Below are 21,593 nucleotides of genomic sequence, written 5' to 3'. Positions count from 1 at the left end.
ACAGCCACAGTCACAGTGCTGTAACCCTGTCTTGCTTTGCCTCTGCTCCGTTACCATGCGACATGGCAATCTCTGCAGCCCTTCCTTTTACAGAACCACTTTGCTGTGGGACTGCAGTCAGTGGGTTCCAGCAGAGGGAGGATGCTGTGCTGAGGTGAGATGGCTCCAAAATCTCAGAAGAGAGGGAAAGAATAAAGGCTCTCATCACTGGTCTGCACAAAGATATGCAGAAAGAAGGTTTGAAAGGACGGAGTATGCATCACTTTCCAACTCCTTTCTACCTGAGAGCACTCTTTTATTCCCCTGTGGATTTCATGAGATGGATTGGAGGAAAAGGATACTTAATTTCTTATTCCTTTGAGAAAGAATTGTTGGCTGGATTTTATTCAGGTTTCTAGGTATCTGTCAAGTCTGCTAGCATCTTCAGCACAGCTAATATCAAATACTGCATGGGAAACTGTTTCATGTAAGAAGAACCTGTTTTGCACAAATAAGTGCAGTGATTCGAATTCTCGAATCTTGGGCCCCTCTGATTTTGCTGACCTGGGACACGAGAGGTGGGAGAAGGTTCGTATGGATGCAGTAGGTGTAGCTTGCTCAGATAAAGTGTGTGTAGGATAATTGTCATGTGTTTGTCCCTAGTCACTTCACTTCTGTCCTGTTTCCTGCAAGGGAAGCCATAGATAAGAAACAGGTCAGAATGTTTTAGGAGCATTATCTCCCAGAAGATGATCTGTGAGAGAAGGAGTCTGTTCGTAGACGTTACCAATAATAGAAATGTGGTACTTTTTAGCTCTGAGTGTTTTTCTTACTCCAGTATTTGCATCTATGTTAAGAGTTGTTGAAAACCTAGCTGGTGATGGCTGCCAGGAGAGACAGAGTATTGCTCCAAAACTTATTCAGAAAGTTTATTCGTATGAAAGAAATGAACTGAAAGATACTTCCATAAGGAATACCTCCACCATGCATATCATTTCCAGTCTGCAGTGCATCTGGACAGGTCTGCTTGTGCTTTCACCTCTAGGACCTGAGAGCAATCAATATTACAGCCCCAAGTCACAGTTTCACAGAGGCTGGGGCAGTCAGGCGTCACACTTCATTCAGACTTCTCACGTCACACCAGTCATGTGCTGTTACATTTCGAAGTGTCCCTCCTGACTTTTGCTGCCTATTCTGGGTTATTAATTGGCCGGAAATAGTGTAAAATCTGAATAAAAATGTGGATGCTGAAACAAGAAGGGAGGTTTCTGTTGTTCAGCATTGTAACACCTGAACCGACACATCCTGCTGCACAGCCCTCTGTTCATTAAAGTGAAATGTCAGAATTGCTCCTCAGTGCTCAGACGTTTTCTGGAGCAGGTGGACAGAGGTTTGTGCTGGGAGAGAATCAAGAAATAGGCTCGAGGCTAAAACCTAATTTGCAGTGGGTCTCTGTGAGGGCTCTTAATAATTGCCCATGCCTTTTTCAGATAATTTTTTATTATCTAGGTTATTGGAAGATGTTGAAATCATTATCATAGGACCTGTGATTGTTGCTCCTATTCAGCTCTTCCTTTGGAAGTCTGTGGGAGCCTTTTCTGTGTCCTTGTGGGAACTGAGTCAGACCCTGCATCTTTCTGAATCAATATGCTGACATTTGATGCTGATTCATTGGATCAGGAAGACACCTAGAGACACCAGCTGGAAACTGTGGTACAGGCATGAAAATTCTTTAAAAGCCAAAGACCTTTACAGCTTTGTCCTGTTTTTATGAAGCAAGCTGAATTTACAGTCTCCAGGTTGGACAGTGGGAAGGTTCTGCTGCTCTGCTCATTAATAGATGATTTGGAAGTGATTTGGAAGCAATGATTCGGAGCAATGATGGAAGCCTACAGCTTCCATCCAGCCTGCTTTTACTGTGGATATCTCACCTAGGTCAGTTATTTGCTGAGGAAGCAGAGGAAAGAGGGCATATTTATTTCTTTGCTCGGCTGTGTGTGTCTTGGAAACATTCCTTCTTGTGCTGGCAGTTAAAGTGTATATTCTGCAGCAGAGGCCTCACCCCAGAGCATGCTGATGAAACACAAAAAGGATGTCTTGCTTCTTTTGCTCTCTCTTATTGAAAGTCTCTATAATGCTTTAGCATTATGCTGTATAGGAATATGTCCTCTCTTCCTTCACTAGGGTGTTCAAATATAGGTCTGGAGAAATGTTACCATTTGTTTAAGGGTGTAAACTGACATGCTTTTAGTGTGGATGTAAATGAGGCAGAATATGGCTAGTGTTCTTTAAGCTTTTAATTCAGAAAGAAGCAGGATGCTTCAGGAGAGTTTGATTAATGATGTTTCACAGACAAAGAAAACAGTAAATTCAATCCAGTTTTGGGCCTGGAACCAAAGCCAGTCTTTCTATTACCAGGACCTTGGTGAGTCTCGAAATTTCTGCGTATTGTCCTCAAAAACAGGATGCAGAAGAGAGACAAGGTGTTCAGCTGTTTTGGCTTGTATTCTAAGTGACGGGTTTGGGCCTTTTTTTGTTTGAGCTCTTTGTTGCCTATGGATTCAAAAGCATCAAGGTATAGAAAACCTTAAGTGATTCTTCAGTGGTCCACAAAGTCTGTGGTCTCCTGGTCATGTATCAAGGCTGAAAAAAAGGACATAATATTAATTATATTAATCTCTCTATACTGAGTCTGTTTTGCTTGTGACAGTAATTAAGGAGTGATCTCCCTGTCCTTATCTCAACACCTGAGCCCTTTTCCATGTCTTTTCTTCCCCTCTTTCTTTGAGGAGGGGCAGTGGAAGAGCAGCATGGAGTGGAGCTGCCCATCAGGCTGGGACAACCACCAGGTGCTAAATCAGTCTTTTGAAGTGTTGACATATCTTTTGAAATGCATGAAGTTCAAATGCTACACAAAACACTGGATTTGCAATTCAGATAACAATAAATTAGACTCCTAATCTCAGAGCCATGTAATTGATTTTGAGTGGGAAATCCCCAGGAATGGTGCTGATCATCGTGTCTGAGCTCATGAGAAGACAGTGACATAACATACAAATGCATTTAATATAGCTAAATGGGATTGTCATTTTGTCACATAGGCTTGCTTTAGGGAATGAAATAAAACTACAGCATGACAAAACCTTGCCAATCGATAATGCTTCAAGAAGCAATGCACCATCCTTTCAAAAATGGTCATGGATAAGAAGAAAAAGTGGTTGGAGAAATTCTTTTCTCTGGAAATCCGATGCTAAAAACAAGATCTCAGATGTAGGACAAACACATTGTAAGGTCAGCCCTTCTCACAGTATTCTGTGCTTCTGGATCTTGACTGAGTCAGCAAGCCAGGGAGCTGTGAACGAAGAACGCGGGAGGAAAAATTCTCTACAGAGTTTGGAATGATTCCAGTGGTTTTTCAGCAAAGTTGCCTACAAGGTTTGCCTTGCTGGAGCATTAAACTTTCATCGTGTGCAAAGTAAAATATGCCATGAGTCAGTGCCTCAAACGGTACAGGTAAAAGTGCTGGGGCTGCAACTTCGTTTGTGGTAATTTGATTTAAACCTTGAGTTATTCCACTGCAATATATCCTTTATTGACTTATCAAAAATCATTCTACTCTTGAAAAGACATACAGTTAAACGTGGTATTCACGCATGGTGGCTCAGTCAGTTGACTGATGCTTTTCTCAAAGAGTGCTGAAAAATCATAGTTTGTACAGTTGTCTCAGGGATAGGAATGTGGCATTCTGCTCTCCAAGAATCAGACCTTTCTGTTGAGCTTGACTAAATTTCTATTTAAAAATAGATTCAAACCAAAAGCAAAGCATCTTTGAGCCCAAACAACCCACCAGGTGAATGGTGTTTGATCTCAAAAGTTTCTGTAGGCGTCATCGATGGCAAAGATACCGACAGAGCTGTGTTCCAATGCCCATAACTTTTTGTTCCCAAAGTTCTGGTGTTTGTTTATCGCTGGGTTGCCTGGATCCAGTCTTTGCTCATGACTCATCCTGTGGCTGGGACACCGCCTGCTGCTGCTCGTGGATATCTTTAGTTTTCTGTATTCTGGGTGATATTCCAGCTGTTTCCACTGTTGCAAAACCAAGGTGCAAGGTGATAATGTCTAATGTCTGAGATATTTGCTGCAAGTGCCTCTTAAGTGTGTCCCACACTGCAGTTCTGGATCAAAGAGTAACAGTTTGCTTCTGACCCAGAACTGCTGAAGTTTTCCAGGGGAACAGTTTTGGAAGATGCATTCTGGCCAGCCTCTGTGTAATGCTTCTGTAAGATGGGTACATGGCTGCTATTTCAGCCATCTAAATTGTTAGAGGCTCCTCTTTTTGTGTCTGACACCAGATGCACAAAGATGAAAAGAAGTGCTCTAACTCAGTGTTCTAGCAAGCACTGACAACACGGGGCTTTTTATGGTGCCTGTGATTTATTTGAAAACATCAGCCCTTTGCTTTGAGGTCTGTGTTAAAGGAAGCTGTGTATGCAGCACTCCACTGGCTGTTGTTCTAGCAAGTAAGCAAGCTGGTCTGTTACATTCCTTCCAAACACATTTCAGACCTCTGTCTTTAATGCAGCATTAACAACCACGAAGCTTAATTGAGAAGAACGTAAGTCCCAACATTTGAGTGTCATGTAATGTTTTTACCACAGGCAGGTCAATCAGATGAAAAAGCTTCCAATTAGTAAGCTGAAATCTGGCTTTGTCTTAACTGAGGTTATTGTCAGGACCTGGCGGCGATGCTTCATCACCCAGTGTCTTGTAATTACATTACTTAATTGGATAGAGAATGGGAATCGAGCCTCCTCTTTTTATTTTTTTGCTACCTGGAAAGTTACAGAAAAGTCTTTCAAGACTGCCACAGGTTAGAAGGGAGGGCAATAATGGGAAGTTGGATTTCACACATTACAATTTTAATGCAGAAAGGGAAATTTCATGTTCAAAATTTGTCATTAGCTAAGAAAATCTTGGCTCTGATTTTTATACCCATGGAGCACATGGCAGCTCCCTGCCAGCTCTGGGAAGCACTGTGGGAGTCCTGCTGCTTCCAGGGTGGTTTTGTTTTTGTTTTTCTCCAGAGTGCTTAATGAGGTGCTTCACTTTAGAGCCTACCTGTAGGTATCCAGTTGTTAAACACTTTAGTTGCTGATTGCACGGTACGAGAAGGGAAAAAGGAATATCTTATAATCCTTATTGGTTATTTTAACATACTCACTAATATTATAAATCTCATAAAATAGGGACACTTTAATCAGCCAGCATCTCAAGTACATTTCCAAATAAAACTTTCCACATTCAATTAAGTGTGCCTGAACTGTCCACCTGGGAGAACTAAAGCCATTAACAAGTACTAGAGACAGAAAAAAGAAAAAAAGGAGAGTGGACTTTGCTTCATTTCCCTTGCTCAGTTCTATATTTAAATATATAGTTCTCTTTCTCCTTGCTGTACTTTCTGTTCTCCTCCTTGTGGACTCTGAATACCAGCTGAATTTTCACAGTAGGAAGCTGTTCAAAGGTAAGGTGCTTAGAGCTGAGAATTGATAGGCCACTGGGTGTGTGTAAAATGAGCTAAGTTTTGAAGTGTTTGACACTGTGTGCTGTGAAAAAATCAGATCTGCTTTGGCAGCTAACTTCCATGGATGTAGACAGCTTACCTTTGCTAAAGTGGCATCCTTCCACGGGAGCTGTGCTCTGTTATTACTGTTCACTGTCCCATGTGCCGTATAACAAGTATCATACTTTACACCTGAGTTAAACTGCTTGGTCAGACTTTGAAGTATGGGGTAAGTACTAGGGCTTTCAATGTCAGACTTCTATGTACAGGAGCGTCCTTGCAGCAAGCTTGGCTGAAGTAGCTGTTATTCAGGGAGAAAATAGAAAAGCCTCAAGAACAATTTTGGCTTGAACCTGAGACAGTGTATACTCTTGAAATCAAGTGTGTTTGGAAAGTCCTAGGGGACCTTCATCACAGTACCTAAAAGCTACTATACAAAGCTTTGATGAACCTTCATCCTTTAGAAAGCAGCTTTGCAAATTCTTGGTGTTTTTTCTGTGTCATCAAACGGTACTTAGGAATGCATAGCTTCCTGGGGAGGCTCAGCCTCAGCCTGCTGTGATGCTTTACTTTCAGAGTATTTTATCCAGGACTCAATCCAACCCAGAGCTGCAGTGAGAAATGCTGAATAGGACGTGAAGCACTCGCAGTCAGGGGTGCACGGCCTCCCAGTTCTATCTTGCCCTGCAGTGGGAGAGAGTGCAAAGCTAAATGTTCTTGCAAACCTTTTCAAGATGTCATATGGCCTCAGATACAGAGGAGAAAAGGTTCTGAGGTGATCTTATCAATGTGTATCAATATCTTACAGGAGGCAGTAAGAGTAGATCAGACCCTTCTCTGAGAATTTTGATTTTTCTGTTGATAGTGAGGGACTAGTTAGGATTACTTGTAAATAATGATGGATATTCATCTTCTCTTGTTTCTGAACAAAGATCTCCTGGACACCAGAGGGCCAACATTTGACATGAAGAGACAGTTACTTAAAAATCTGGGCTGGACTTAACGGAAAAAAACATGCTCTTCAGCATTGGCACAGAAAAAAACACAAATAGTGAATCTGCAGCCCATTTGTTGCTTTTCATAGCTCTCTTTAAATTATAACGGAGAGTTGGGACCATTCACATACGAGAAGGTCGATTGTGTGACTTCGCTGTCTGTGTCTATATATGACACACCATTCCTACCCAGTGCTTGGATGCAGGACAGGTTTTCACCATGGGAAGCCAAGTGCTTTTGTTGCTTGTATTCAGAATTTATAAAGCATTAGCGGTGCACAAGGTTGAAAGATGTATTTAGGCTTATCTTCTGTGCTGTAACCTTTGTCACCCCCTGAGACACCAAATGGAATTTCAAACATCAGCATCATCTTTTAACATGCTCTTGTCTTCCAAGTCAATGTTCTTGTTTAACTGGAGACTTTCAGATTCTTAAAGGTGACTGTCATCACTGCAAAGGCTAGAAGAAATGGAGTGTTTGGTGTTTAAGCAAATATGTCACCTGCATTTGTAACTTCATTCGGTTGCTCAGCTCTTCTGGTAACTCTCAGGTAATGAGCTGGAGCTTAAATTGTGAGCTTACAGGATCCAGCACTCTTAGTCACAATACCGATACTCAGAAATGCATTCCTGAAGGATTTTTTTTTTGCATTGTGATTACGTCTTTGCATACCTGTGGCACAGGGTGTGGTGTGTCATCTTTAACCACTTACATCCCTGCAGAATTCTGATATGGGTAGGAAAACTTAATGAAATGCAGGAGGAAATGCTCTTTGCCTGGCTGGAAAATAAAGGCTCTGCTTGGGAAGGGCAAATGCTTGTACATCACTGAAGCTGTCTGCCAAAAAGGATCTCTGCTGTCCAGCCCCTGAATATGCATTTATGCTCTGTGGGCTTTCCTTTGGTCAGCTGCCCCCTGCAGCGTATCAGATTTATCAGTCTTCAGCTGATTTGACTGATCACTTGGGACTGCTGTGGTACCCTGGGTTTGTCAGTGCAACACCCTGCCAGCCACAGAAACACAAGAGTGTAACTACACTGCAGTTCAACTCAGTTTGCTCTAGAAACTCACAGAAATCAAATCAATCCAGATGCTTTCTCCTTAGTTTATTGTCTTTCCGCACAACTATTCTAGTTTTGTGTGACAGTCCTAGCTACGTGGCAGCATGGAAGGCTTCTCTTATGCATGTCTTCTTTGCAAGGATGCGAACCCTGAGCTATGTCCTTGCTTGTTTCATAATATTTATATAATACATTTAAAATAATGTATTGCAAGCCTAAGAACTTCAAGTATGGAATTTTTTGTTCCTAAGCCATTAAAGAAGCCAAATGTAAAATCTGTAGGAGGTAGCTCAGTATCCTTGTGTTGGAGGAGATTACAGATGCAGTTGCTGTAGCTGCAAAGTGTAGCCTTCATTTATACCAGCAGCATCAGTTCCAAACATGGCTTGCACTTGTGTTGTGCATTCTTACCACTAATTTGCACTAGGTTGGTTTTATCTGTGTGATCTTACTGGTCTCTGTGTCCCTAATCTGAATGAGGCATGTGCTCAGCTAGTTTTATGAGGTCCTCACAAGCCACTTCACATACTAAGGAATAGTAAGCTAAGCTTAGGGATCATGTGGTTCTTCAGGTGGTAAATCTGGTGGTTCAGAGTTGTACATATATTGGACAGATTAGAGGTTTATCACTCAGGGTTAATCTTCAGAGAAGTGTGGCTTAATTCCTTTTGTTAACTAATTAAAAAAAGAGACGTTAAGGCTGCATTTAGACTATTGAGACTTGTATTACTCACTCAGTGGTCTATACAACCAGGATAAATGTGTAATTGGAAACTCTGTCCAAATATGATTAAAGATAGTCACATTTCATGGACCACCAAACATTGACATGTGCTTGAGATTCAGAGTAAAGTCATGAAAATGTGAGTATAAACTGTGTTATACTTTTCAGAATAAATTCTCCTGCTTCAGACCTACCTGATTTGTATCTCAGCTGCCTGCTTGTGGCTCGCACAAGTTAATGAAAGAATCTCAGACCACCTTTGCAACCAAAATTGCTCGCAGAGCTCTTAGCAGTTGGACAGCATGGACCAGGTGTCCCTGTGACAGCCTCACTGCCCGGCAGCCCACGTGCAGCAGGGCAGTGCCTGTCATCCTCTCTGGAGCATACGATTCTGATATGACTGTTAACCAAAGGAAAAGCATAAATAAATTGTTTGATTTAATTGTTATATTTCAAAGACCTTTAGTTACTAGTGCTGACCTAGAGAAAAAGACACCAAAGTGCTTTTTCACTGCTGATGGTAACCTATGGAAATGGAATAAGCACAGGTGCTGAAAGCAAGACTTTTTCAATTCTCATGCCCGAGTGAGAAGTGTTTGCTCAGATGAACAAATTGCAGAAGAGCTCCAAAGTAATGCAGAAAGGAATGAGGTTCTTCAACATATACTGATTTCTGCTTGGGGAGCAGTGAAATTCAGTCAGCAGTGCCCTGTCTCAGCTGCCTGTGCTGCTCTTGAGGGCAGATAATGTGGAGAAGAAATTGGCTGGTGTCAGCCCTTTTTGTCTCACTAAATCACTGAGAGTCCTGGGATAAGCAACGAGGGTAAAACATGGGGGAAATTGTAATGCAGAGGAAATGGTAGAAGTGTCCTCTGGCTATGGAGGAGAACAGAGCTTCCTGTGTGAGTAATACCTGACGGTCCCATTTGTTTGTGGCAGTTGCAATATTCACATAGAAAAAGAGGGAGAAACGTGTTTGGGTGTATGGGTCTATAAATACACACAAACATGTACGCAGTTGTTTATATTGCAAACATGGTGCTTTTGGGATCAGTTTCCAAGTGGTTTGTGGTATGTCAGTGACTCAAATGAGTAGCAGTGTAAGAATTCAAGAGTTATTTTGTTTGCATTTTCTTTTCCTATGTGCAAAGTGGAAAGATTAGAAGTCGGTTTGAAAGGAGCACTTTCTGTCTTCAGGAGATAGCCAGCTGTTCAGAGATGACAAAACATAAGTTCGTCTGAGTTACTGGAGATGGAATATTGAGGGCTCTGTCTTACTGAAATGAATTACTGCATCATTTTGTTGTATAAGCACCACGCAAATGTGTGCTAGGCAAAAATCCAGAGGTCTTCCAGTAAGATAACAGGCGTTGCCTTTGTAATCTTCCAGCACAGTAGAACAAGACACAACACAGAACTGATAGTTTATAATTCCCTACTTTCTTTTTGGATTTTTAATGTTGTGCCTCATCATTACACCTCAATAGCTGCACCCATAATCTCAAATATATACTCTCAGAATGGAGATAACATCAGTGTCGTTATGTAGATTTTGCTTTTATAAGATTGTTTTCATTGCCATCTGAAGTCAGAATCTCATGCCTTTAATTTGGATATCTGTTCTTCAGAGAATAGCTAAGATAGATATTTGGAGTGTATAAGCATGGGATAAGCTAAAGAGGATGGGGGAGGGGAACGAGGAGGAATGAGGGGAGAGGAGCAGATACATCACTTGTTGCACATGATTCCATTGATAGAGAACCCTGATTCAGTGCTATTGCTGGAACCCAGTCACTCTTTGCCACAATAGGAAATCTTCCTAGCATGTTCTGGCCTTAAGCAGGTTTGAAAGAAAGCTTTTAACAGCATTATCTGGGAGAGATTTCTGTCCAGTGCATTCCCTGGCAGTGATGCTGGCTGATGAGCCCAAACCTGGGGTGTTTTTATGTAGTTATTTCAGATTCTACAGGTGTGGCTATGTCTGCACACTCATTCCAGGTCTGACAGATGACTGCTCTGCCTGTCACACGCTTGTGATCCAGGCCTGAACCTCTTAGGAAACCAAAAGCAGCCTCCAGATCCCCCTGCTTTCTAATTCTGCACGACTAAGTCATTCAGCATGTTATAAATACTGCTGCTCATTCCAAAGACACGGGGTACCTGTGCCCCTGTCATTGTCAGCGTATTTCTGCAGTAATGTGTGGTGGTTTAGTGTTGGGCAACTGGCACAAATTAAAAAGCTTGAGTCACAGTATTGCCTTTTCTGCATACACCCACGTGGACCTGTTACGTCTGATCTGCCTATGGGAGGGATGTGAATGGCAGCAGTGCTGTGAATGCCCTGCCAGCAAACAAGGAACTTGCACACTCTTGGAAAAGGGGTATCGGTGTAAAATGTACGTCAGGATAAGAGGAAGTGGAGTGTACACAGAATCATTATTCTGTGGCTACAGGAATCACTAAGAAGCATTTTTCAACCAGGGGATTACTGTGCAGAAAGCAATGAGAAGATGTCAGTGGTAAATGTTTGTGTGCTCTATGGCTGAGGCGTGTGCCTTGATGTTTGCATGCCATTTTGCATATCTGTGAATGAAAGCCCTGTGTTCTGGCTTACGCTTTGCCACAAGGCATAAAATCAGTCATTTTCCTGCAACTCACTGTAATTGCTCATTATTTATAAAGTACTTCCATGTTTAAGGACGTATTATCATCCCCACTGTTACTTGCAAATGATCTATAGAATAATAACAGTAAAGTTAGGATTTCTAGTGGCTGCATTTGTAGAAATGGCTTTGCCTGCACATCGTTTTCTGCAATGGAATGCTGTGTAATTTCTGCACCTGCAATTGCACTGAGTGTAGCTCAAGCTGCTTAGGTCTCTAAGAACTCTGACTGTGCTCATGTATCGGGTATTTGGGCACCAAACTATTGTGCCCTATGCCTCCAAACAGCAGCACCCAGAAAACTGTGAGTGTCTCAGAAGAGGATAGCTTAAAAATCAGATCTTTGCACTTCACAGAAATGTTGGCTGAAGCGAGGTAACAGGCCACGAAGAAAATTCTATTAGAGGAGCAGTTCCTTTTTGTCCATTTTAAAAAGGCTGTGTTATAATGAACACAAAGTCACTCCCCTTGTTCTCTTGGATTATCATTTACCTGAAAGAACATATAATTCTTTGGTCAGCTTAATTGCTTTTGGAGCCCGCTCAGCTGCCTCGTGTGACACTGCATCTTTTACCTGCAGGCAGTGAATGCTGAGCACAGTGATGTTCTGGCTCAAGGAAAGCTCAAGTTTTATCTCTTCATAACTGTGTGCAGCTCAGCTTGGATTGTAACCTGAGGTTTCTCAGAAGCATTCAGAACTGGCTTAGTCCATCTTCCTGCTGCGAGGGGAGGATTTCTGCTTTTCACAAGGAAAGTGGAGAGAGTGGTGCTTAGCACCTTTGGACATCCTCCCTTGTTCAGTAGCTTCTAATCAAGGAAAAAATCAAGAGTTTGGGGTATCAGAGGTTCAACTCCTTCACAGCTTTGAAGATCCTCCAGAATCTCAACGGTCTTAACATGTGCCTTGGCATGTTGGCAGGCTGTGGTTGTGCTTGTCCCAGAGCCCAGAAGCAGGATTTGTTATGCTCAGCTGCCTCCCCAAATCTTCCTCTGGCTGGGCAGTGTGGCAGTGTTGCTGGCACTTAGTCTTAACATCCTGAAACAAACTGAGAGTTTTCCTGTCTTAGAATATCTTAGAACATTGAATATGATGGGGTCACTATGTATTATTGCTACTTCTATTTCCTGCCTATAAATCTTCACTAAAAAATATAGTCCCCTTCCTCCTCAATAAGAGACAAATGAAAAGAAACGGACGTTTTAAAAAATAAATGTGTACAAGAGTGTTGCTTTCAGCCACATGGGCTTAGATCTCCATAACTGGGCAACCTTCACTGCCCTCCATCCCGAATTCAGAAATATAAAAAGAGACATTCTGAGGTGTTTTATTTCCTTTTTTCAGTATTTCTGGCTTTTTGTGCTCTCACGGGGATTGGTCGGCATTGGTGAAGCAAGTTACTCAACTATTGCTCCAACCATCATAGGAGACCTTTTCACCAAAAACACCAGGACCCTTATGCTGTCTGTTTTCTATTTTGCAATTCCCCTTGGCAGGTAAGTGAGACGATGCTCTTTTTAATGTTTTTGATTCGAAGTTAGCTCACACAAGTCTTCGGTTGCCAGAGATGATAGTAGTTCCATCGTTGGTTGGAATAGATTAGACTGGAAAATATTGTCAGCCATGACTAATTAGTTGCATTTGATTCCTCCTCTATCCTTGTTACTTATTCACGTGTGACTTTTGGAAATTAGTGGGAAGGACTGTATTTTACAGCAATTAGGTGGAAATGGAAAGAAAATATTTCAGCTGACTTTCCTGGAAATGTTATTAAACTAAGCTATTAATTGGAATAAAATTATATTTGTTCTGAATTGTTGCTTCTGAGTTCTAGGCCTCTGTTAGTCAGTGTCTTTCAGATTACTGTGAAATCTGGGCCTTGTAAGGCACTGGACTATGTTTTTGAAAGTGAGCAAATGGATACCTGCTTCTACGTGACGATTTAAATAGCTGAGATTTCAGGAGCAGTATGCTGCATTAACACAAGCTACTTGGAGTTCTTTGTTCTAAAAAGATTTTTTTAATTTAAGCTCAAATTCTGCACAGCCTTGAATTCAGTCAATCTAAGTTTGTAAAGTGTGACCAAGCCAGTCTTGGTATTTGCAATAGCAGTGGGCAGTCAACTTCTGTGTCATTGCCCCTGAAACAGCAGTTATGAGCTGATTTTTATTTATTTTTTAAATAATGGCTGGCCCGCTATTGTGAGGTTGGAGACAGAGTGCTTTCACACAGTTTGCAGTTCAATTCCCAGAGGTGAACGGCTTCCTGCACAAAAGTGGCATCACGTGTTAATTTCCAGTAGGGAGGACCTGGGCAGTGGTTTAATCCCATCAGTTCAGGGAAAAATTTATTTAGGTGATGTGTTTTACAAGTCAGAGCAATTACTCTTGTGATAGAACTCACAGACATCCTTTTGTTCTTGAGGAAAAAGAGATAGCCAAGTCATTAACTGATGAAAAGAATATTTTCCCAAGCAGGGAAATGCCAGGGATGCCAAATATGTACTCTGAGAATTCAGTTAACAATGGCTAGCAAGAAATGACAAATATTCATCTGTTAAGCTCCAAATATCCAATGGAGGCTTGTATCTGTGGTTTGATTTTGGTAAAAGGTTTGATTTCTGCTCTGATCCTCATTTTTATTTCTGTGAATAGCACAGTTTTGGACACATTACAGATGGCAACTTCCAGAACTTCGTAGACTGTTCGGTAAAGGCATGCGATTGCTGACATCTGCCTTGAAGGAGTCCTAGAAACTTTTAGCCAAGGCAGTCACAGCAAAAGATGCAGTCATTTTGAAAGAATTATATCCATCTTTCTTCCATTGACTTTTAGAGAAACATGGCTTCGTTCACCTCTATCCAGTCTCTTGTGAGCCACCTTCTGTTACCACAGCATAATTCTTAGCATGGAGCTAAAGATTCTCTTGCTCCTTTATATTCAGACTGATCTGATTTTGTCCCATCAGACTGTCTTGCATATTCCTCCTGGATTTTCTCCTAAGTGTATTAAAAAAGCTTACTTCATGGGTAATTAGGACCAAGTACTACTAAATGACAAGAAAAATTGTAATGTTGGAATATGGTGTGTTCTTGAAGGGCAATTCTTCACTGAAAGCCTGATTGTAAAATTGTAAGTATTCATATTAGTGCACAGAAGGGCATGATGTACAAATTGAATTGTGAAATAAATTCTTTTTGACCCTTCTTGAGGGGTCAGCTGTGATCTTGAGATCAGTGTCCTAATTTCCATGAGATTTCAGCTTTTTTAGAGTGAGAGTGCTGAGAAGAGTTATATTCCTTCTGTCTCTTCCTGCAGCAGAAGAGAGACTACCAAACACAATTGATGATGACTGTTTTTATGTTTGTTTAAGAACAACCATGATTGTGGTACTCTTTTGAAACTCTGACCAACTCTTTTCTTTGTGTTTCTTGCAGTGGGTTGGGATACATCACTGGATCAAGTGTGAAGCAGGTTGCTGGAGACTGGCACTGGGCGTTGCGGGTAAGCCAGTCTCTTGGCATGACATTCTTGTGTGGGTATTTGTTTTTAAACTAATGATGTGGAGCAGCCACAAGAGAAAAGTGCTAGTTGGGATTTTTTTTTCTTCAAAATCTTTTAGCTCCTCATTGATCAAAACAGACTGAAATTCAAGATGTTCCCAAAAAATGCAATAACCTTTATTTTTGCTTTTAAAAACACAACCTTTATTCTTTTTTCTCAGTAAAATTATAGATTGCCAGCACTCTGAATTAACTTTCAATAAGAACTAGCCTGGCCTTGGGGAACCTTTGTCCCAGTTCATAGAAAGACTTATTAAGTCTTACATATCAGTTTTGATAACATCTTAATAACAGTTGTATCAATTGATCAGTGTTAGAGAGAGAAGAGTTCTATCACACAAGTCTTCAACCTTTCATTATTTATATTGCTATTGTATATAGATGGTAAAGAGTGGGAGATTACATCTGTGCATGTGAAGTGCATAGTAGATGTATTTTCTAAGCAGGTGAGAAAGGTGTGTGTTTTTGGCTCATTGTACTTGTTTTTCTCCTGGCCTGGGAGCAAGAATTTTCAAATCTCTCTATTATTAATCAACCGTAATTTCTTGATGGGCATGGAGAGATGGGGCTTTGGCCTTAAATCAACTCCACAGTCTTTCATTGCTGTCAAGAAACTCTGAGAATGACTTCCTGCTTTGAGGAAAAAACACTTTGTTCCAGTTTCCGCCTGTTTTTCTGCCCTGAGACACTCAGTTTCCTTCTATTTTAACCTCTCGGGACCTTGATAAATGTGTTGAAAAGATAATACACTCCTATCACATACACACAAACAGATCCTGCACACAAAGATGTCTTGAAAGAGCTGACAGGAAGTGGCCCAGCAAAACTGTTTTCTGACCTTTGGTAGTTTGGCTGGCATGTGCCTCAGTGAGTCGCATTCTCTGGCTCTGGCACTTCATGAAGGTGATGAATCTCATGAATCTCAGGCCAATACCATTTATAACAGCAGGTGATGAAATACATGTGTTCCCACCTTAAGCAAACGTTACTTTCTGTGGCATTGTCTACTGCCTGTTCAAGGGTAAGGAAAGCCACTGTGGATAGTTCCTCTGCACCTAGGAGAGTGAGGAGTAGTTTCCAGCTGTGAACATGGACTGAAAAAAATTAGGTTTAATAGCCTAAAGCTTCAGACCAAGAGAGTGCCTGCCTTATGCAATAGCAGAAATGCTTGAAAAGTAAAATAAACTTTTGAGTAAAGTTCAGCACAAGGAAAGATAATCTCCAAAACTGCTCATTCTGATCAGCAGGCATTAATGAAGCTGAACTGTTGGACCACTCTTGTGTTTCTGTCAGTACAACTGAAGTGTTTGATTTATGCAAAGAAATCATCATTAGTGGCTTTTTTCTTCAACTGAAGATTCCATAGTTATCCTAAAAAATCCAGGCTGCCTGTGCAAGGTTGTACCCTTATGGGGTCACGATTTCCACTATAAATGGCACATGGATGCATGATTCCCTGAGTGTGCAACCTCATGGGAGTCTATAAGAGAAGCTGCACACTTCCATGATGGCTGCTTGGGGTAGGATTGCGTAGTTCTTCTAGTCAAACAACACAAGTAAGCATCCTGACCTCAGCATAAAACATCCACTGCCCTTTGGCAGTCATTATACTCTGCACGATGTTCTAGATTCCTCAAAGCAGTGCTTCCTTCTGTGCTGTCCTGTGGCCTCCGGGTCTGAGGGAGATCAGGAGTAATCTGTATATCAGTGAGCAGCAATGTCACTGTTTTACTGAAGCATTACTGAGTATAGATGGATATTGTCATGTCAGAGCAGTGAGCCTTCAGATAAAAATCTTGACTTTCCAGTTCTGAAATAACTTTCGTCTTCCATTAGCCTCCCTGCAAGAGTTCTGGTTTTGTCTTTGTTAGATGAATAATATTCCTCTATATGTAAAGATCATTCTCAGGTCATTATAGAAAGCATATTTTTTGGAACAGGAATTTTATTTTGAAAATAACATGTACAGCAGAGATGACAGCTCTGTGAAAGTGCATGAGTCTATTTTTCAAAAAAATTTTCAATTTCAAAACAAGAATCATGTTCATTGTAAAACACTGAAATGTTTGCATTTTTGTCTAGTGATTGAGAAAAAGGATTGGAAACTAGAAAACCCAACCCTTGAATGTGTCATTTTCCTGTCCTCCAGCTTGATTTTTCAATGATTCTTAGTATTCTTAGATTCTTAGATTTCTGAGGTAATTGCTGAAAGTTGCCTGAAAATAAGAACCATTGCAGGGTGGAGGAACATGGTAAGGGATGCATGTCAAGCAAGGATTTTCACAGCCAACATGCTTCCCACGCCCAGAAGTCTTTCACTTGGCCTTATTGACCTGAAAGGGCTTCTACATTCTTCCAGAAATTAGTTGGTCTCTTAGCCTAGTTGGGAGCAGGTTCCCAAAGAGTTAAACATCATTCAGAATCTTGGTACATTAATAACACGAATAAATGGACTTCCTTAATCAGAATATTCTCAGAGCTTCATGCTTGCAGCATGAGTCCAGGGAATGACAGGGAGGAAGGAAGGGAACAGATGCCTCAGTGTGCTCACAGATTCTGACTAGCTGTTAAGAACTGGGGTGCTGAAATGAAGCTAATGTAATCTCTTTCTTACTGACTAGTCAAAGCAAACACTGCAGGCTTCCTGTGCTAATTCCCTGTTTCTTTCTTGCAGGTATCTCCACTCTTAGGAATGATAACAGGCACACTCATCTTGATATTTGTACCTGCTGCGAAAAGAGGAAATGTTGAACAACTTGGGGGACAGCTGAAGGCTCGGACCTCATGGCTAAGAGACATGAAGGCACTGATTAGAAAGTAAGAGCACTCTGCTAAAGCGTGCTTTGCCCCTACTGCTTAATCTGAACATCAATGGCCTGTACTTGCTAGCACTGTGAGCCTGGAAAGTGGCAACATGCTAGAAATTGAAAAAAATCTGGTCAGTTGGCCTGGAATGAAAAGTTGCAGTTATATTTTCACTAGATATTGACTGTACTGACAAAGGTGGATTCAAGCTTTTGCTCTAACATTGCTCAGATTCAGATCTCAAAGTCTACTTTGTTTGTCTCACCTTTCAGTCCAATTAAGGCTTCTGAAGTGTAGAAGTTGCTGTGCTCCTGTAGCAATTGTCATGCCACTATTGTTCAAATGTTTAGATCCTTTTTATTCCTTGAAAGAGCTGCTATGCCATGTGAAAAAAGTAAGTTAAATGCCAGAACAGTATAAGAGGAGAAAATACACAAAAGCTTCTACTAAATGGCAAGTTTAAATATATACATTTACATAACCAAACGTGACTGAATAAATGTGCATACACTGTGGTTGGGTGCTTGTTTGTTTGCATAAAAGATAACACTCTTATGAGCATTTAAGTAACTGCACATGCTTTCCAAATGCTTGCTGTCAGTGTGCACATACTTCCATGTGTGAATTCAGAGTAACATTGGAATTCTGATGGGAAACTTGTGGTTTCTTTTATTACTTATTTTGGTGATTTATCCAAGTAGTAATCTTAAATAACAGGAATGAGGAGGGAGTGATGGATCTTATAGTTCAAGTAGACAAGTGATATCAAGTGATAGCCCTGTATTTCACACATCATGTCTTAGAGATTAAGCACTGATCTTCTTCTGAAAGGATCCCATGAAAAGTGGTCTCTTTGGAGCACCCGTGAAGAGTTAAGCACATTATTATCAGTAGAACATGACATATCAATTCCCTGCCTCTTTCACCATTCCTTCATACCTTGTGTTAACTCTGTCCCTTGGCAAGAGGAGGTGGGTAATGCAGGAGAACGCTGTGTTTTGTCACGGTGGCACTGGTTCCTCTCCTGGTGCCTTTGTTCTTTCAGTTTTCCTTCTAAACCTTGTCTTGGTTTTGCCTTGTGTCTCCACAGCCGCAGCTATGTGTTCTCATCATTGGCCACCTCAGCTGTTTCCTTTGCCACTGGGGCACTTGGCATGTGGATCCCTCTCTACCTTCACAGAGCACAAGTTGTGCAGAAGACAGCAGAGACTTGCAGCTCGCAGCCCTGTGGCACCAAAGATAGGTGAGATTCATACACACTACTTTAAAGAGGGAGGAGAGGGAGTGGGGGCTTATTTACCAGAGGAAATAGGCAAGTCTCATGAAGTCAAGTTACTAGAATGTCTGTAATTTCCTGTAGATCCGTGGAACAATGATAGGAAATGCTGGGTCTGTAAACTGAGTTTTATTTCTCTTCTTTTCTTCGTTGCATGAAGTCATGAAGTTGAACTGAAGTAGAAGTGATGACTTCAGCTCAATCTTAGTTCCCAGACTATAGTACAGAAGTAGAAAAGACAGCTGTTTTTGGCTTAGATGGTGGGTGGAGAGCTGGGAGAATGAGGTTTCTTAAGACCCGCACTGTTTTCTGTAATAGCAGCAGAATCAGTTGGCAGGTTGGGGTAGCCAGAGTGAGTGGTGGCTATAATTCAAGACTTGGGTTATTCTCCTAAAAGCTGCAGGAACTGACCCTGAAGGGGTTTTACTCCACTGGGAGCGAGGACTGTGTTTCATTGCTCTGTATACTACTGTATATGCTGAGTTATGCTAAAGAGTGATATAGAAATCTAGGATGCTTTGGTCTGGATTGCTTGATGTTACCCAGTGGTGTGTTTTTCAGTCCCAGTTATATTACATAGCTTACAGTGCATAAGCTGTGAAAAGTAATTCATTGTTTTGTGCCTTACCATGGTAGCACAAAACATAAAATCCTAAAAAAGTCTTTATCCAGGTGAATAAAATGTATGAAAAATTGCTGTTTGCCAGCTCTTTTAAGATGGCAAGGGAAAAATAATGTTAGGAAAACCTTGCTCTAGCTGACACAATCCCATCACAAGAAAACAGCTTGATGGTTTGAAGTACCACTGACTAGAGCACCTAGTGGGCAGCCTTACAGTATTCTGAAAAATGCAGTTAGCAGAAAATACAGCTCCAGTCAGACTGCCCATCTGCAGTTTACACAGACAAGTTTTCCACTCCTTGATGACACCTATATTTTGAGCTACCCTGGAGCTACTTTAATGTAGTTGCCACAGACTCTGTTATCTGAGTCATGCACATACAATACAGCGGATCCTTGACAGCTACTGCTCTTAGATTTAAATAAACACATTTTGTGTGTGTATTATAACAGCAAAATAATCTAATCAGCCTTCTTTGAAGTAGAATGAAAGAAGTTAGGAAGTTAAAGTGTGTTGAAAGTCACTGTCACTTGGTTTCTTATTAGGATTCCATTCCCTTAAGCTTCCTCGTGCCTACTCTGCCCATGCTTTCCTTACTCGATCAGAGTTCGGTTATTGCTCCATTTTGTTTGTTCATAATTAGCAGTACAATGCACTGTATAGGGAACTGTAAAGAAAGCAGCAGTATGAGTCCTTTGCACCTCTGCGTGTTGATGAATGCCCTTACACAAGGCTGAATTTTGTCTGCTGTTTCCTGTAAATTTAGGGAAAGGTGCTGAAATGGCAAGCACTCAGGAGGTTTATCTTACACTTGCAAAAATATTGTCCAGATTTCCGTCAGACAGTTCACCCTAATAATTTGTTCATAGATCATGCCCATTTGGGGGCAAAATTATAACTGACTTTTTTGTTTTGCTTTGTTTAATAGCTTGATCTTCGGAGCAATCACATGCTTCACTGGTTTCCTGGGTGTAATCACAGGGGCTGGGGCAACCAAATGGTGCCGGTTAAAAACCCAGCGAGCTGATCCTCTTGTCTGTGCTGTTGGCATGCTCGGATCAGCCATCTTCATCTGTCTGATCTTTGTCGCTGCCAAGAGCAGCATTGTGGGAGCCTATGTGAGTATAATCCTTTGCATATGCAGTCTCACTCTTATTCTCTCTACCGAGCCTTAGGTTGTGTGCATTGTTCCCTGTGAGAGTATTGAGAAGTTGATCTTGTTTTTCCCAAACATAACCTTCTTCATTCTGCCCCTTGGCATATTGGCACTATCTAGGATGTGCTTGGGAGGAAAATGGAATTTCACTGCTTATCTTCACTCACTGTCATCAGAATTTAGAACGGGGCATTTAACTCCTGCAGGGAAACCCACTGCTCTGTGACTGTGGGCTGTTCTATCTCTACCTCTATCCATACTTCAGTTGTTTTTGCCTAATATCTTGGTAGAGAAAATTGGCAGCTTCTCTTACAATTAAGGGTAATGTAGCAGCAGTGATATGAAATCATAATTACTGTACGACTTGTCTGTGGGCAAGGTTTTGGCTACCTGTAAGTACCATTAATTTCCATAACTAGATAGCTTGCTACAGACCAACAGTAATTACCATGTTAGTTCAATATGTTGTTATCTGTATTGCATAGCACCTGAAACTCCTGATCACAGCTCAGGAGCACAATTCAGACAAATGTTGTGAAGGGAAAAGGCAAAACTCACGATAATTATACAAAGAGTAGAGATCCAAGCTTAGGTTCTCTTGCAGTGTTGTAGAGAGAAGCCTTGTAAGTTTTTGAAGGGACAGCACGAGATGGTTTGAATAGTGGGATAATTTCTGAGAGTGTGCCCCTCATTTCCACACAGCACTGCACACTTCACCAAGCAATGAGAAGTCATTTATATTCAAACAAACCACCTACTGCAATTTCTTGCCTCTCTGTATTTCTAGCACTAGCATAACCTTATTTATTTTCCAAGTATTTCAGTAGCTGCCATGAAAGAGAACACAAGAAGAAAGAGTGGAAGTTTAAAAACATTAAGACAGAGCCAAGAATGCTTGCTCTGGATGTTTAGTAGTTGTCAGAATGAGATTCTGGACCTCTGGCTCATGACACGTTTTGGAACTAACCTTTGATCCAATGATTAGCAGAAAAATGACCATCACAGACAACCTGTAAGAGGCTGGTACTGGCTGGCAAACCATTAGCCAGCTCTCCTTTCATTCTCAGCTGTCTCCAAAAAAAGAGATCTGTCAGAACCCTGAGCCTGCCCCTCCCCTCTGCCTCTCTGTAGTCAGACCTGTGATTTCCTCCTTTGTCAGACCTGATGACAGACATGTTCATTTGTGGTGTT

General features: G+C 41.3%; 1 protein-coding gene across 1 annotated transcript in view; it reads left to right on the top strand.

Annotated features, from left to right (window-relative positions):
* SPNS2 (SPNS lysolipid transporter 2, sphingosine-1-phosphate) overlaps positions 1-21,593 on the top strand; it is a 118,259-nt gene that overhangs the window by 59,909 nt on the left and 36,757 nt on the right. The window contains exons 4-8 of the mRNA XM_065731752.1: positions 12,326-12,477; positions 14,418-14,484; positions 17,218-17,360; positions 18,439-18,591; positions 20,175-20,364. Coding sequence (XP_065587824.1) covers positions 12,326-12,477; positions 14,418-14,484; positions 17,218-17,360; positions 18,439-18,591; positions 20,175-20,364 — 705 coding nt within the window. The remainder of the gene's footprint in view (positions 1-12,325; positions 12,478-14,417; positions 14,485-17,217; positions 17,361-18,438; positions 18,592-20,174; positions 20,365-21,593) is intronic.

This window comes from Cyrtonyx montezumae, unplaced genomic scaffold, assembly GCF_038088225.1.
Source record: "Cyrtonyx montezumae isolate F1298 unplaced genomic scaffold, pur_monq_1.0 scaffold_15, whole genome shotgun sequence".
Classification (NCBI taxonomy): Eukaryota; Metazoa; Chordata; class Aves; order Galliformes; family Odontophoridae; genus Cyrtonyx; species Cyrtonyx montezumae.
This window is presented reverse-complemented; position numbering and strand designations above follow the sequence as displayed.